The sequence below is a fragment of the Silene latifolia genome, chromosome 7, assembly GCF_048544455.1.
Source record: "Silene latifolia isolate original U9 population chromosome 7, ASM4854445v1, whole genome shotgun sequence".
NCBI classification, from domain to species: domain Eukaryota; kingdom Viridiplantae; phylum Streptophyta; class Magnoliopsida; order Caryophyllales; family Caryophyllaceae; genus Silene; species Silene latifolia.
Genome location: NC_133532.1, coordinates 124,237,358 through 124,252,610, shown reverse-complemented (window position 1 = coordinate 124,252,610; position 15,253 = coordinate 124,237,358). Strand labels below are relative to the sequence as shown.

Here is a 15,253-nt window from a genome sequence, read left to right as displayed (position 1 = left end):
TTTCGCCATTTTCATATATTGCATTTTTGAGAACAGAAACAGAGAAACCATCCAAGGATATATTCGAGAACAGAAACGGACTTTTTCGCTAGTTAGGAAACCCGTCTCGTAAATCGTAAAAATGTTGAGAAATATGATGTCCCAGACTAATTCCTTTCTTATCTACAGTCATCACTTTCAATTTTCCATCCTGGTGTATTATACTCCATCCGTTCCATAATTTTAATAATACGTAATTTTTTTTATTTTTAATAATACTTTCCGTTATCACCCGTATAGTGCACGAGTTCCAAAACCAGTTACTAATAATTACCAATTAGGATGGTAGGTGTCCTTATTTAGGACTTTTAAAAAAGGTAAGGATAAGTATAAGGATGTTAACGAAAGCTAACCCCGTTCTAAAAAAAAAAAAATCATTTGGTCTTTGCTTAGGGTCGTCTTAACTTAAAACTTTTAACCTCCTCATTTTGATTTCAACTCTATTTTAATCGATTGTGAGTGGGTATTAAGTTAAGACGGTTTTAAAAAAAAGAAATGGCGAGAAAAAATCCCAGGATTGTAGAGCAAACCTGTGATTTAAATTAACATTGAAGGATTAAGAAAATATTCGTAATACTCAATCCATTTTATAAATTACTGCTTAATAACAAAACTTGGAAGTGTTTTCCGTTCTTTCACGAATCCACAGCGTTACTACGTAAGGATTGGCCGCTAAATAACCGGAGCTAAACAAAACTTTCAGTCTTCTCCCTTAAAATGGAGGCCAAAATTTTCTTTTCTTTGAAAGTTTAGCTGGATTTTGATACCGATCTTCGTTGTTAGTGAACTGAGCAGCTGTTTTTGCTCTTAGTTCTTCCAGAGTTTCGCCTTCTTTAGCTCTTTCCAGAACCTGAAGAAGAAATTGACATAGAAATCACGGGGGCGTATAGATTAGTGTAGAAGTTTTACCGGCATAATATTACTTTTGAGCAACTCTCCTTTAGAACCCGAAATAAAAGTAGTCCCGACTCCCGACATATCAACAGAGAATTATTTTGATAACAAGAAATGTACATCGTCATAATAAAATATTACGTTAACAAAAGTAAAATGTACGTTAACTGATCAATGAGATTTTCCGTTGGACTAGTTGTTAATGGTAAGTTGGCTTTTACTAATTAAACCGTCCCATACAAGACTTACCAGGTGACGCCCATACAAATGGGTACTGGAAAGAGCTTTAAGAGCATTTTGAGCTTCTTGTTTAGTTACAAACTCCACAAACGCAAACCCTCTGTGCTTCCCATACTTCTTTGGAAGTCTCAGGCTTTTCACCTGTCACGTTTAAAAAAGATCACCCAATTACGCAGCCACACTGGGGATTAATGAGACATATAATACCCGGTAAAACAGTGACTCGTAGCAAATTAGATGCTACACTTGGCAAACCAACAACTATAACTGTCAGTTGCGTACTCGCAGCAAGTAGCTACCTAACAAATATGCTTTACTGGTTGCAAATTAAGTTATAAATTTCAGGCCAATTTTTTTTACTGGTTGCAAATCTCCGGCCATAATCAACCAGGACTTTATCCTTTTCTCATCATATGTTGTTTCTTAGGCTCCGTTTGGCAAGGCACTTCAGGTACCTGATTTGGTCAAAGTAGCTTATTTGACAAAAATTTCAGGTACCTTATTTTTTAGTAAACGTTTGGCAACTAGCTTATTTAACCAAATAAGCTACCTGAAATGAAATGCTACCTAGAGTAGCATTTGAGATTTCAGGTACCTGATTTGATTGGATTTTCCGTTTTTACCCCTTAAATCTATACTATTAAATAATTATCACATCCTTTTACGTCATTTCATCAAAATCAGTTAGCTTTTCAGGGTTAGTTTGCCAAACAATTTTTTTATATAATCAGCTACCTTATCAGTTCCTAATTTTCAGCTACCTTATCGGGTTTCAGTTAGCTTTTCAGTTTTCAGCTAACTTTTCAGTTAGTTTTACGAGTTTTACCAAACAGAGCCTTAGCTTCCCAATTACAATTCTCATTGCCGAAATTTTTTCAGGTTAAACTGCTCGAGAAAATGGCTCAGATTATAACATACCAAGCACAACTTTCTATGTCAGAGATATGACTTTTTTTTAACAGTAATTGTTAGTTGTTACATATTAAAACGGGCAACACTTGCTCAAAAGAACAAATTACATGTAGTCAGGCAACACATAACCAAGCAAAAATAAATCCATATTTCCATCGGTGTGGTATATGAAACTTAAACTAAAGATAAATTCTCACCTTGCCAAATGGGCTGAATAGCTGTTTTAGTTCCTTTTTTGTTGCCTCAAATGCTACATTCCTTACTGTTATTTTCGTCGAGCTTCTACCATTTTCCGCTTTATTTGAGACCTTCTCAGACTCTTTGGCGTGACAGGTTTTAAAAATTAAGGCATGCCCATCCAAAGTCGTTCCCTATGAAAAATCTTCGTATTAGATATTTGTTACACACCAACTCCTTGGCACTAGAATGGGAAGCTAACTGACAACTAAAAGAACTTACTACCGTTCCTATACAAAATACTTAATACTTCACTTACCTGTAAGTCCTGACAAACATGGGCAGCTGTCTCCACAGAATCAAATTCAATAAATCCATAACCCGTTGAAACTTTCTTCCCCTTTTTTACATGCTGCTGTATCTGAAGAACCAACGAAATAATTATCAGAAGATAGCACGGCATATATATGTCCAACAAGATAGCCTGGACTGCTTTCTTTTCGAACTTGTGAATCCGTGTTCCTTTATTGATAACTACCTTCTTTTTAGAAAGAAAAAAAGAACTGAGAACTCACCTTGACACTCCTAATTTTTCCTTCTTTCATGTTTTCACTGATATGCTTCCTCAAACCTTCACCGGTTGACTTGAAGTTCAGATTTTTCACATGAAGAGACCGAGACTGAAATATAGAGGATGCAATCTCATAAACAATCAAACTAATCAAAACGTAAACCAACATCCAAGACGTCGGGCAAATATCTCAGTTCTACCTTCTAAATACAAAATTGAAATCAACACAAGACATAGCTACACAAAATTCAAAGGTTACAAGAATTTGTCTTTGGCTTGGATTCAAGTTTTACAAAATACAGACTACTGAACTACAAGCCTGTTCCCACATGAAATCTAATAAGTAATAAGCAAGCATTAAAATAGTCAATTCACCAAAAGGATGTTATTTGACACCATTTGGCTTGCTAGGTTCACGTAAGCTGCACATTCATATCTAGCAAGTTCAAATCAAGGAGAAAAACTCACAACCATCAGACATGCATATGAACTATCGTCTATCACTCTATCAGCACTAAAAAGTAGCATAATAATCAATGAAGAGTCTCTGTAAAAGCAAAAATTACAACAAGCCACAAGGAAAAAAAAATTGTAACATAGCCAACCTCAACTCTGTCAGGATCAATTTCACCATCAGACATCTCCAGAACTTGGTGCTCCAGTAAAACCTTCTTAAATTTGTCTTCGTCAACAATCATATTTTTCTTATTGTCACCGTTAGATGCCAAATCTTGACTAAGTATATTGCTCGGGGCCCATTCCAAATACAACGGAACATCTCTGGAAAAACAAACACATGGAGGAGTAATGAATATCAAGCAATAGCATGAAAGACCCGAGTCCAGACTGAGGGGGCGTTTGGCTCAAACATTAGGTATGGAATGGAATGGATTCTAACTCCAAGGAGGTATGGAGTTAGAACCCCATACATGTCTAAAGTTGTTTGGTTCAATCCGGGAATGAGAATAATAATGTGTTGGGTGGAATGGAGTTGGAACCTTGGGGAGAAAGATGGTATGGGATTCCAAGGGGTTGGAATGGAGTTAGAATCCATCAGGTATCTAACTCCATTCCAAAATGCTCCAACCAAACACCCCCTGAATATGGCAGCAACCCAGCAGTAGTTCATCACTCGGAGATAAGGACATGAAGACATTACAACAAACGACAAGAATTTAACTTTTCACCCATACATCTGAATCAGTCATGAAGGAGAAGTCATCTCTCTATGACCCTTCCAGACACAACACACAGCTGCAAGTACGCCCTTGGTATTTAGATCCTGTAGACTCTAGAGTTGAAAAAGTACACTACAGGGTAGAGTTTACTCAAAACAGGAAATAAAACATTATAGGCGCTTCTAAATACATTCATTTTTGGGTTATTTATTTATAGCAAACTCTACCAACTCTACCAGAAACAATCTCTTGCTGATCCTAACCCCACACATCAATCTAATGAGCGAGGGACATCAGGTTGAATGAACCAGAACAGAGTGCAGTGCACACTGCATAGTGCAAAGAGCAGCAGCACTCATGAAAGGCGTAAAAGTCTAGAAAAAGTCAGCTACAGAGATTTTCCAACCACCACTAATAAGAGTATGCCAAAAGAATTTGATGAAACCATTCATAAAAAACACTCCAGAGACTGATTATTCCTTTTAATCAAATTGTATTAATTTGTTCTTCAAAGGTAACAAGAGAGGGCTATCTAGTTTAAGATATCGCATAAGATACTACGCTAAAGACATTGTACCAAATTTCAAAATATCTCATCACACGTCTTTTAACATTGTCATCGGAAATTCCATATCAACAACATAGATCAGACTCTTCCAATTCACAATCTAATTTATGAAAAACGGCTTATCAAAAACAATAGCTTACATCACCCAAGACAATGTCACATGATGTATCTGAGGTTCACAGAACAGAATCAAGAATGAAATTTGCTTCTCATTGTTGTATAACTACCAGACCTATAATCAATGCCTTGAAGTTGTAAATATCATCAAGCATGTATTCTATCATTCTAAGTACCACGAAATAAGATGAAAAGTAACAGTAACTATGTGAGTTTGCTAACATTTTTATGTCTCTGGTCATGCTATTAAAATATTTGTTTACAGATACAGCTTTTTGGCTCAAGAGTCAAGGCACTGATATTTCCTATAATTAAGGAGTTTTCAAAAATAGCAGCAAAATTGTAGTAGTTGAAGGGATATATCAGATGATTGGCTGATAGCCTGATATTGGTCCAATACGTTTAATTATAAGCAACATATTTGACCAATACATCAAACATGAATATAAACTTACTTGTAACGCTTGCCAGCCAAACCTCTAAATGCTGCACGTGCTTCAGCTGGCACAAGAAATATCACCTAGAAAAATTACCAAAACACATTGTCATGGAATCGGAATAGGTTTATTGCACATGAAACGGCAATGTCTGAAACGGATATTCTCACGAGCACAAACAACATGACTATAAATTGAGGTATTTTCTCAATCCTGTTCCCTGTATGCACAAAATGTTCAGATTCAAGATGATCAAGTGGTCAACATACAATTCGATTCCTAGTGACTAACAATATTGTTATCCGTGGATGGAAATTTCTCTACCAAAAGTCCAAAACAGCAACATGGTTAGCAAAAGGTTTGTTCGATCAAAGTACAAATGTGATTTTCACTGGATTTGGAAATTGAATATTCCTCCAAAGTTAAATTTTTTTCTTTGGAAAACATGTGTTGACGGCCTCCCAACGAAAGGTAGGCTTCTTAAAAGTCATATTAATGTCCCACCTCACTCTCTTTTGTGCAACCATCCTATTGAAAACAAAGATCATTTCTTTTACAAATGTCTTTTGATTGGTCCTGTTATCCAAGACATGAATATTATTAGCTTTAACAATTTTTTGTCAAATTATGATAATATTGCAAGTCAAAGTTTTCTAATGAAACTCAATCATCTCAAGGAAACTTATTATGGAAATGACATTATTTTTAATAATGTTCATATCAATATCAGCAAACTTAGGGGGGGTTTGGTTCGTACAAGGGAAAGAGAAAGGGAATAAGAAAGGGAAACAAGAGGAAATGAAATGAAATGAATGGAATACCCTTATATTAAAAAGGTTGTTTGGTTTGCATTTTAATAAAAACATGAGCACCCACCATTAAAACCCAAGCACCACCATCCAAGCACACTCCCACCTTTGACAACTCACATCCACCAACACCACCATCAGCCTGGCGCCCCACCACTGCCACTACCACCGATGTTCAGTCGTCGCCGCGCCACATTGTCGGCAACCTTATCCCCCGCATTGGTCTTTTCCCCTCTTCTTCAAAAATAGAAAAAATGTTGGCAATAGCAGACACGCCATTAATGAGGACATGCATACCAACTTACCAAGTGGGAAAGAGAAAGCAAGAAGCACCATGAGCCATTAAATAAACCAAGTTGCAGAAGTGAAAAGTAGCTAGAAGTGAAAATCAAAGATGCTCATAAAGTAATTTAATCCAATCCATTGATTTGATGAATGAAAGCAACAAATTAAAAACGCAACAATACGGAAGAGTAATGAATAATGATTAATGAAAACAACAAAAGAATTTCAGGGGTGGGGATGATTTTTCTAGGGTGGTGTTAGTGGTTGTTCATGTCGGATGTGGAATTCCGGCGCCGGCGAGGAAGAGAGGGTAAGGTGAGTCGCCGTCACTGCTAACGTTGGATGGTGGTCTGACGACAGCGGCGATGATGGTGGTTGTGATGGTGCGATGAGATGGTGCCGCCACGGTTGTGATAGTGGTTATGTTTTATGGTGGTCCTGGGAAGGGATGACTAGGGAATGAAATCTCATACCCTTGGGGGGGTTGGAGTATGGAAATAGAAGGATTCGAGGAAATGGGAGGGAATGAGGAGGGGAAAGGGAATGGTAAAAATGACCAAACAAACAGTAACTAAGGGAATAGAGAGCTTTGATTCCCTCTCTCTTTCTTTTAGACCCCTAACCAAACGCCCTCTTATTATTTTATGTAATAATAGCATTAAGATCTGGAATGAGACTAGACATAAGGATCTCAACAATTCCGAGAAATACGAGCCAGTAAGAAACAATACTAGTAAGGAAGAAATCTGGTGGGAAAAACCTAAAAACGGTTTTCTAAAGCTAAATTTTGACGGATAGAAAATAGATGGGAATAACGTTGCTTTAGGATATTGTATGAGAGATCATAATGGTAGTCGTTTTGTTAGGAGCAAAAGAGTGTGGATCTAGTAGCATTCTTGTTGCACAAGCCATAGCATTAAAAGACGGAATTTTAGGAGCTACATACTTAGGAATTTCAAAGCTAATAGTTGAGGGTGATAATTTATCCGTTATTAACTCTATTCGCAGTACTTGGAAAACTTCAAGTATTATCAACGATGTGAAATTAGACCTTCATTTCTTTGAGAAAGTGAGTTAAACATTGTTTTTGTGTAGGTAACAAAGTTGTTGATTTTATGGCTTCTATTGGACATTCATGTCCAACTCTTTCGAAGTGGTTTGATAGCCGATGGCTTCAACTTACCTCGCTCATCCAAAAGGATGAGATAGGTTGGCCATATCCTAGAGGGTCAACCTAATTTTCTTACCTTATGAGAGGGAAATTCGATTCCAATGCAAATTCAGCTGCTAGCAAAACCATACTCTCTAGAATATGAGACGGAAATTGAATCTACAAGGCATTCTGTCAGCCTTATGTTAGCCACTAGCCAACAGAAGTGACAAAGATTGTTGTGCCTAGCGAAAGCATATATTCTACTGCAAATAAAAGCATACTTCCATAACCTTAAAGTGAAATTATACAAGTACACTACATATTTTATTCAAAAAAAAAGAGAGAAAAAAAGGATTGTGAACCTCGAAAACGTACCAAGGCTAGTGTTCGTGTTGGAGGAAAAATAATCTTATCCACGCTCCCGAATCTCGCAAACATTTTAGAAAGGTCACTTTCTGTTGAACTATAAGGCAAGTTTTTCACAAGTAATACATGGTTACTTCTTTCCAAAGCTTCTGTTTTTCCAGATGCAAATTCCTCCAGAGAAGTTACATTAACACCAGCATTCGTTAGAGCCTCTTTAGTCTCTGCAATAATTTGAGTTTCTCCAAGAGCAATGCGTACAGCAAGATCATCAGCCTCCCGATCAAGCAACTCACTTTTACTGATTTTATATTTCCTAACCATATTTTCAACAATCTGTGGAAAAATTAAAGCAACCATTTTAAAACCAAGCTAAGACAAGACTACAACCCCAATTGATGAATCTGGAGAGCACACATCCAAAGTCTCAATAAACATCTCTACGACACTTCAGGATCAGGGCACAAAAAAGATGCAGGTTATAAGTCCACTGTTGTACAACATTAACAGCCAAGACAGATAGAAATGGTAGTATGGTACTGCAAGACCCACGGTGATGTTACATGACTATATGGTAAAAAGAAATTAGAGAAACTCAGGAATGTATCTTTAAAAGGGGTCCCAACACTCCCAAGTCCTAATTTAGCTATAAGTACATTGATTTCCTCAAGGTTTGCAACCAGTAGAAGCCACCAAAGGTTCAGCTACAAGCCTAATTTAGCTATGAGTCATAAGAACCGATCACGGATCTAAACAGCCAAGAGTATGCGTGCCTTATTCAGGGCATGTGATGAGCTGCCAACCACCCTTCTTTCTCATCCATCATCAACCACCTCCGCAAACCCATACCACCAACCGCACTCCTCAGCTCTGCCTAGCCACGAGCAGCACCGGTCATCACCATTCGGGTCAGCAAACAACGCCAACTCAATCTGTTCCCAAAACTCCATCTCCAACTTTTCATTTAACCTTTTGAAAAAAAAATATAATCTAAAGAACAGAAGCCGAAGTGTGAAGTTAAAACACTCCAAATATGTTGTTTCATTGTGTTACGCTGGAATTAGGCGTTGGCCATGTGGTGGAGTGGGTAAATGGTACCCCTTATGGGAACCTGCAAGGTGATGGGATAGAAATGGTCGTAATTTCCCACCCGCCGCGGGTGTAGGTATCCATTTTGGTTGGTGGGTGCCGGGTATCCTTCACCTGCCCACCCCAATGACATCCCTAGTCCTTCTATTGATTTTATACTGATTTCTTAAGATGAGTGCCACAAAGAAATGTGGAGCACACTTTGAACAGGAGGGAGTATGATAACATAATTAATACAATACTATCGTGGACACTTATACATAAGTTTGTCATTTAAAATCAATTTAGAATGAAAATATCCATGGAAGTGTAGCTAGAAACACAACTTGGCCCAGTGTATACTCCCAACTAATGAGAAATCACTCCGAGAATGTTACTCATCCACACAAACCAAAGGATAGCAGTCACAGCATTGACAGCAATCATTTCGCATCCCCACACTACCTACCTTCATAAAGGATTACTAAGAATCTAATCTGAAGGTAACAACTATCGATTTGAGGAAAACCATTGTTCTATCCCAAAATCAAATTAGCTCGACCTACAAAGCAATAAATCTCAGTCATGATGCACAAGCTGTTGTTAAAGAAATAGGCAATTTCATACATTATCAGCTCCTTGGCATGACAAGAGTGAACCGCCTACTATGTAAAAGCAGATAACTAGAACAGAATACCTGATCACCAACTTAAAAGGTGATAGGTGACCATCAATCAAAAGTCAGGAAGAAGAATAACAGGTGCCCATCGTAAATATAGACAACGACAGACTCCAGTATGCAGAACAGAAGCAGAAATAACAAGACGAAACTTAGGTCAGGAAACATAGCTGCAAAACATGTAAAATAGGTCTACAGCAGAATTATGGGGGCAAAAGTAACTAGAAAGTGGTTTCCGTTGGTCAACATTAGACAATGACTACAAAAAAGATTGGACAAAAAAAAGTAAAGTGAAGCATAGCAGGGACCATACAGTATCAGGACGCATATACAAACTGTTCCATGCTCGGGTATTGCCATCTGCTTCCGATATCTTTTTCTCTTCCTCCCTCCGACGCTTTAGTGTTTTAGGCTTGTTTTGAGATATAACTGAACTGAAAACAATTAAAAATAATGGGTGAGTATATCATCCATAATTATGTGGCATCAAACCCTGCTTATTTCCTCCGAACATCTTACTCCTCACTTTTATTTCATGGCATGACATTGATAACAACAAAACGAAACAAAGGATTTGCCAAAATATTCTTACTCTTGACTTTGTGAAGACTCTTTTTCTTTTGCTGGCTCAATATGCAATAATCTACCTTGGAAAATCGAGTAGTCCAGCTCTTCTAATGCCCTGAGTAACAGAAAAAATCATTTCACTATTAATTTAAAAAGAGGACAGAAACGGTGAATGTGAGTTTGAACAAGAAAGAATTTTATGCATTTGTTGGCTTTGGGGTCATTTTTTATATATAATGCCCACTACATTGAAAAGGCTTGTAGAACTCTTTGCTTTTCTTTTATTTATGAAATAGTAGTCATGCCACCTTAGGTTAAAGGCTAACAAACTACTTCAAAATGGCTCTAAAACTTGTTGATCTTCATTACACAAAGTGTTGTATTCCTTTAGTTTACGGAATATTCTATTAATCATTCGTATATATTCCATTAGTAGAGGTATATACATATAAATCCATAGCGATCACCATCAAAGCCCAAAGATGCATGAAGTTGCATAAATAGATATCAGAATCTTTAATTTTTATCATCACGCAAAACCTTCAATTGCATCATTCTTAAGTACTACCTCCATTTTAGTCAATTCACAACATTTGAAATCAAGAGAGTAGTGCATTAGCTGACAATGAATTTCGGCATTATTAATGAAAGTTATTCCTTTTCAATAACAAAAACATTGGATTTTGGATTTGAAACTGACAAAATTCTACCAAATTTATTTTACTTGCTTCTCTTTGCAATTCTTTTCTATTAAGTGTAGCTCGATTAATTATTCTCAATTATGTTTTCAGAATAATCAAATTTAATCCTTTACCTCAATCTTTATTCCTATTGAAGGATAAATGACTCTTACTTTCCCAGATACAGTAGAAATACAACATATGGGGCAGGGTGAGGAGATTCAGATTGTTCAGTCTTCCCCACTATAACGAAGACACAGAAGGACTATTTTTCAGATGACCACAACTTAGTTCTCACTGAAATAATGTTTCGGAAAGCTAACAAAACTTGGCGTGTCAATTTGCTAAATCATCATATTTAACACCAAAGATGAGTCTTGGCTTCATTTGAAACAGAAAATCCAGTAAAACTACCACATTACAAATAATTTGTCGCATAAATACTCTGATAAATACACTGGCCTAAGTGAATAACTAAAAAAAACAGTAGTATTGAATTACTTACTTAGCAGCTTCTTTTGGATCTTTATAACGAACAAAGGCAAAACCTTTGGATTGCTTCGTCTCTTTGTCGATCACAAGATGGACCTCTAAGACATTACCAAATTTCCTGAAGCACTCCGATAGCTCATCCTCTCTGTTTAGTTTGGGTAATGGAAATACGCTTAAAAGTGCTCGAAATTTCATAAGGGAGAAAAAACGAACTTAGTGACTAAAATGAACACTTGAACAAATGACAGAATACGTACGTTGCAACATATGGAAGATTGCGAACAAATAGTCGACCAGCAAGAGGCACCTCATTCTCACCAGAAGAGTTAGTAGTAATATTCTCCGAGTTCATAAATTCACCATTACAATCTTTGGAAACACTATTCTGCTCTTTAGCCATGGGTATTTCAGAGTGTTCCTTAATCCCCTTTTTCTGTCGATTGCCTTCAGTAGCATCACTATCATCACTGCCACAACTAACCTCTTCATCATCATTATCTTCATCATCTTGTTCGAGGCCAATACCATTCCCATCATCGTCGCCACTTTCATCCTCTGGATCCGACCAATCTTTCTTTATTTTACTTCTAAAGTAATCCATATCAGAAATAACTTCATGTTGTGGCGCATTTAGTGCTTTTACCTGTCTTTCCTCATTCACACTATCCTTCTTTTTAGCGCGTCTATCTTTGCGGAGCCCATCAATTGTCTTTTCTTGATTCCTTTCCCCTGAATGACGAGAATCCTCTTTGTCTTTCTCAATTTTATTATCAGTAGAAGTTACTACATCATTGGCCCACAATTTTGACTTATGTCGTGGCTGCTCAACCTGGAGAAACTCTTGAAATTCAGGATCGTCATTGTCATTTATTTTGGCAACATTCTTCTTGGATTTCTTGAATGTGGCATCAGAGATATTGTTGTTCTCATCAGTTGATTTCTTTTCTTTCTGCTTAGAGTGCCGACTCCGAGTAGGCGGAATATTTGGATCCCCTACTTTACCCGCCACCTGAAGTTGTAACACAAAGCATAAAGGAAAGTCAAACGACGGTGGCGACGACAGCAGCAGCAGCAGCAGCAAGTTAACAAATAAAACATTAACAAGTTAACTCCTTTGGTAAACCCCATTAATTTCCCATTGACAACTAATTTAAGTGGAACAAATTAGGTTAATTACTCATGTTAGAGTCTAATCGCACCCTAGTAAAAGGATTACTCACTAATCATAATTATTCCAACACAAGACAAATACATAACTATCCTAAACATGAAATTAAACATAATTTGACAATAAAGATTCCAACTTTGAACAAATCTAATGACTAATATTATTAGACTAACCCTAAACATGATAAGAGGATTAAAGACTAAAACTTTAATTAATTTAAGAAGACTAAACTAATTAAAAACACATAACATTAATTTAAATAACAATAAGTAAGAGTTTATTTTGATTTATTTGGTTTTAGAGAGATGGGAGAAATGATAATTGTGTGAGATGAGAGAGAAGTGAGTGAAAAATAAATGATACTCCTATATAGTAAAATTAGTGTTTGATTAGTGAAGGTAGAAAGGGAAAGTGTTTAATTAGCTATCCCCTCCTTTTAGGATTAATCCCCTCATTTTTTTCTTTCAATCTAAGCTTTTCATCTCCCTCATCCAAGGGCCCTAAAGAGGACTTATGGACTCAATGATTTTGGGTAGACTCATTTGATCTCATTTCTATATATATATATATGCAATCGGGAAGGGCGAATTCATAGTGAATCGGACAAGGTAACCATGTATATGACCATATAAAACAAAGGTATGACGAGTAAATCCTTCATACCAACAGTTTAGAATAATGAGTAACATATGCTTTCCAATTTTGACAATACTAGCAAAACCTAGCAGCTCACAAAATCACAAACTAAACAAAAACTGAACTTAAACCTACACCATACCTTACATTCAATCTTCGACGTCTCCAGAAAAGACTTGTTAAAGTACTTGATTGCTCTTTGAGCTTCCTCATCAGTCCGGTACCCAATATACGCAAATCCCCTACTCTTCCCATCTCTGCCACCCACACAAACTCGGCCAATTACCTTACCACATTATCAAAACAATACACCAAACCATAAACACATATTAACCATATTAACACCAGTGGCAGAACTATAGAAACTAGCACGAGCAATCGTCTAATAAACAAGTTTAAATTTAAAACTTTAGTTAAAATTTCCGAAACATTTCCTATTTATACCTTGTTGCATTATAAACAATTTATAAATTTAAAATACAACAAAAGGTTAACAAATGATTGGAACGGGAGACTAAATAGAATATAAAACTTTTAGTTTAAATTTCAAAAACTTTTCCTACTACACTTTGTTGCATTATACTCAACCCGTTCCAATCATTTGTTTACCTTTGATTAAAATACTTTTCACAAAAAGTACAAAAGTAAACAAATTCACTACCCTTAGGCCTTAATCCCTTGTGCATTACTAATTCACTACCCTGAAATTTCCGCCTAAAACTACAAATTCTGGTTCCGCCACTGATAAATACGAAAAGCGAAACACAAAAACGAATTAATTAAAACAAAGGATAGAAAATTACGAGCGACGAATTATCTTAGCATCAGTAACCTCGCCTTTTTGCGAGAAATGTTTTTTGAGACAATCGTCAGTAGTATCTTTGGGCAAATCCGTCACATAAATTCGAGACCTAAATAGTAAAAGAAACAATAATTTGTGAATTAATACTTACAAGAATGAATCAAATCAATAAAATTAAGAGAGTAATTGTAAAATTGAATTGGGAATTAGGTCTTACGAATACATAATTGGAAAAATTAAGTACTTTTTTCGACAGACGGCGCCCTTGTGACGGCTATATCCGTCATAGACTTGTAACTCAACTTACCCTAAAAGCCCCCTTGGGTGCACTGTTCATTTCAACAGTTCAAAACGGCGAAAATTCTGTCGTTTTGGCGTGTTTGTTTACCTTAAACTGCCAACTTCTCTGGGCCTTGTTTGCTACTGGGTTTTACAGGCTGGGCCTTCATACAAACGCATCCAGTTTGGCCTTTTTATATTTTACTAGGTTGAAAGTTCGTGCGTATAACGGCTTTGTTATAATTATTGTGAAAACAAATGGTTCTAAGAATTTAATGTTTACCTTCTATGTCTTATCAAACTGTCTGACGGACCTAATTTTTTTGCATGTATCCATTATAGCGGGTCATGTTTAACTGTCCAAGTCCGCCCATTTAAATAGGCGGACCGACCCGTGGGCTCAAAATTAAAACAAAAAATCGGTTGTCAACTTAAACAAAACTACCTACTACCAAGATTAAAGTTTTATGAATTTTGTTTTTTGCCTCACTTCGTTTCGCTTAACTTTACGTAAAAAAGAATAATTTGTTTTTAGTATATACATTTTTTTTTTGTAAACAGTTTAAAATATAAAATTTTTAGTTAAAATTTCAGAAACTTTTCCTATTTCACTTTGTTGCATTGTACTCCATCCGTCATTTGTTTAGCTTTAATTAAAATACGCCTCACAAAAAGTACAAAAGTAAACACTTTGTTGCATTGTACCTCGTCCGTCCGTTTCAATCATTTGTTTAGCATTGATTAAAATACACCTCACAAAAAGTACAAGTAAACAAATGATTGGTACATAGTGAGTAAACAATATAAAACTTAAAAGCCTTTTAGTTAAAATTTCCGAAACGTTTCATAGTTCACAAATTCTCATTTGTGACGGGCATATCCGTCGCAAACTTGCGACGGGTCAAATACAAGCCACATGGGAGCTAAGACAAAAGCAAATTGTCTAGGGAGTAACATTTTCTTTTGTCTTATCTACCCATGTGTGTAGTATTTGACCCGTCGCAAGTTTGTAACGAATATACCCGTCACAAGGGAGACTTGTTGTTCATAGTTTACCTCATTGCATTACTAATTCACTACCCTGAAATTTCTGCCTAAAACTATAAAATCTGGTTCCGCCGCTGATAAATACGAAAAGC

At 36.4% G+C, this 15,253-nt stretch overlaps 1 protein-coding gene across 5 annotated transcripts; it reads right to left on the bottom strand.

Annotated features, from left to right (window-relative positions):
- Positions 1-532: 532 nt before the first annotated feature.
- Positions 533-14,186, bottom strand: LOC141592948 (multiple RNA-binding domain-containing protein 1-like). Of its 5 annotated transcripts, none has more exons than XR_012521262.1 (15): positions 14,053-14,134; positions 13,837-13,944; positions 13,176-13,290; positions 11,487-12,238; positions 11,243-11,374; positions 10,083-10,172; positions 9,804-9,924; positions 7,756-8,079; positions 5,152-5,216; positions 3,439-3,613; positions 2,838-2,942; positions 2,582-2,683; positions 2,010-2,456; positions 1,183-1,573; positions 533-889 (listed from the first exon to the last, which is right to left on the bottom strand). XR_012521262.1 is itself a non-coding variant. In XM_074413844.1 (15 exons), exons 1-15 carry the CDS (start codon positions 14,058-14,060, stop codon positions 752-754), a joined length of 2,541 nt encoding a protein of 846 aa, XP_074269945.1. In that variant the 5' UTR covers positions 14,061-14,186; the 3' UTR covers positions 533-751. The 5 variants fall into 5 exon arrangements, 4 of the variants coding, with proteins under 4 accessions (XP_074269945.1, XP_074269946.1, XP_074269947.1 ...); XM_074413844.1 differs by having other exon boundaries at positions 1,183-1,314; positions 2,283-2,456; positions 14,053-14,186; XM_074413845.1 differs by lacking the exon at positions 14,053-14,134 and having other exon boundaries at positions 1,183-1,314; positions 2,283-2,456; positions 13,181-13,290.
- Between the last annotated feature and the right edge of the window lie 1,067 nt (positions 14,187-15,253).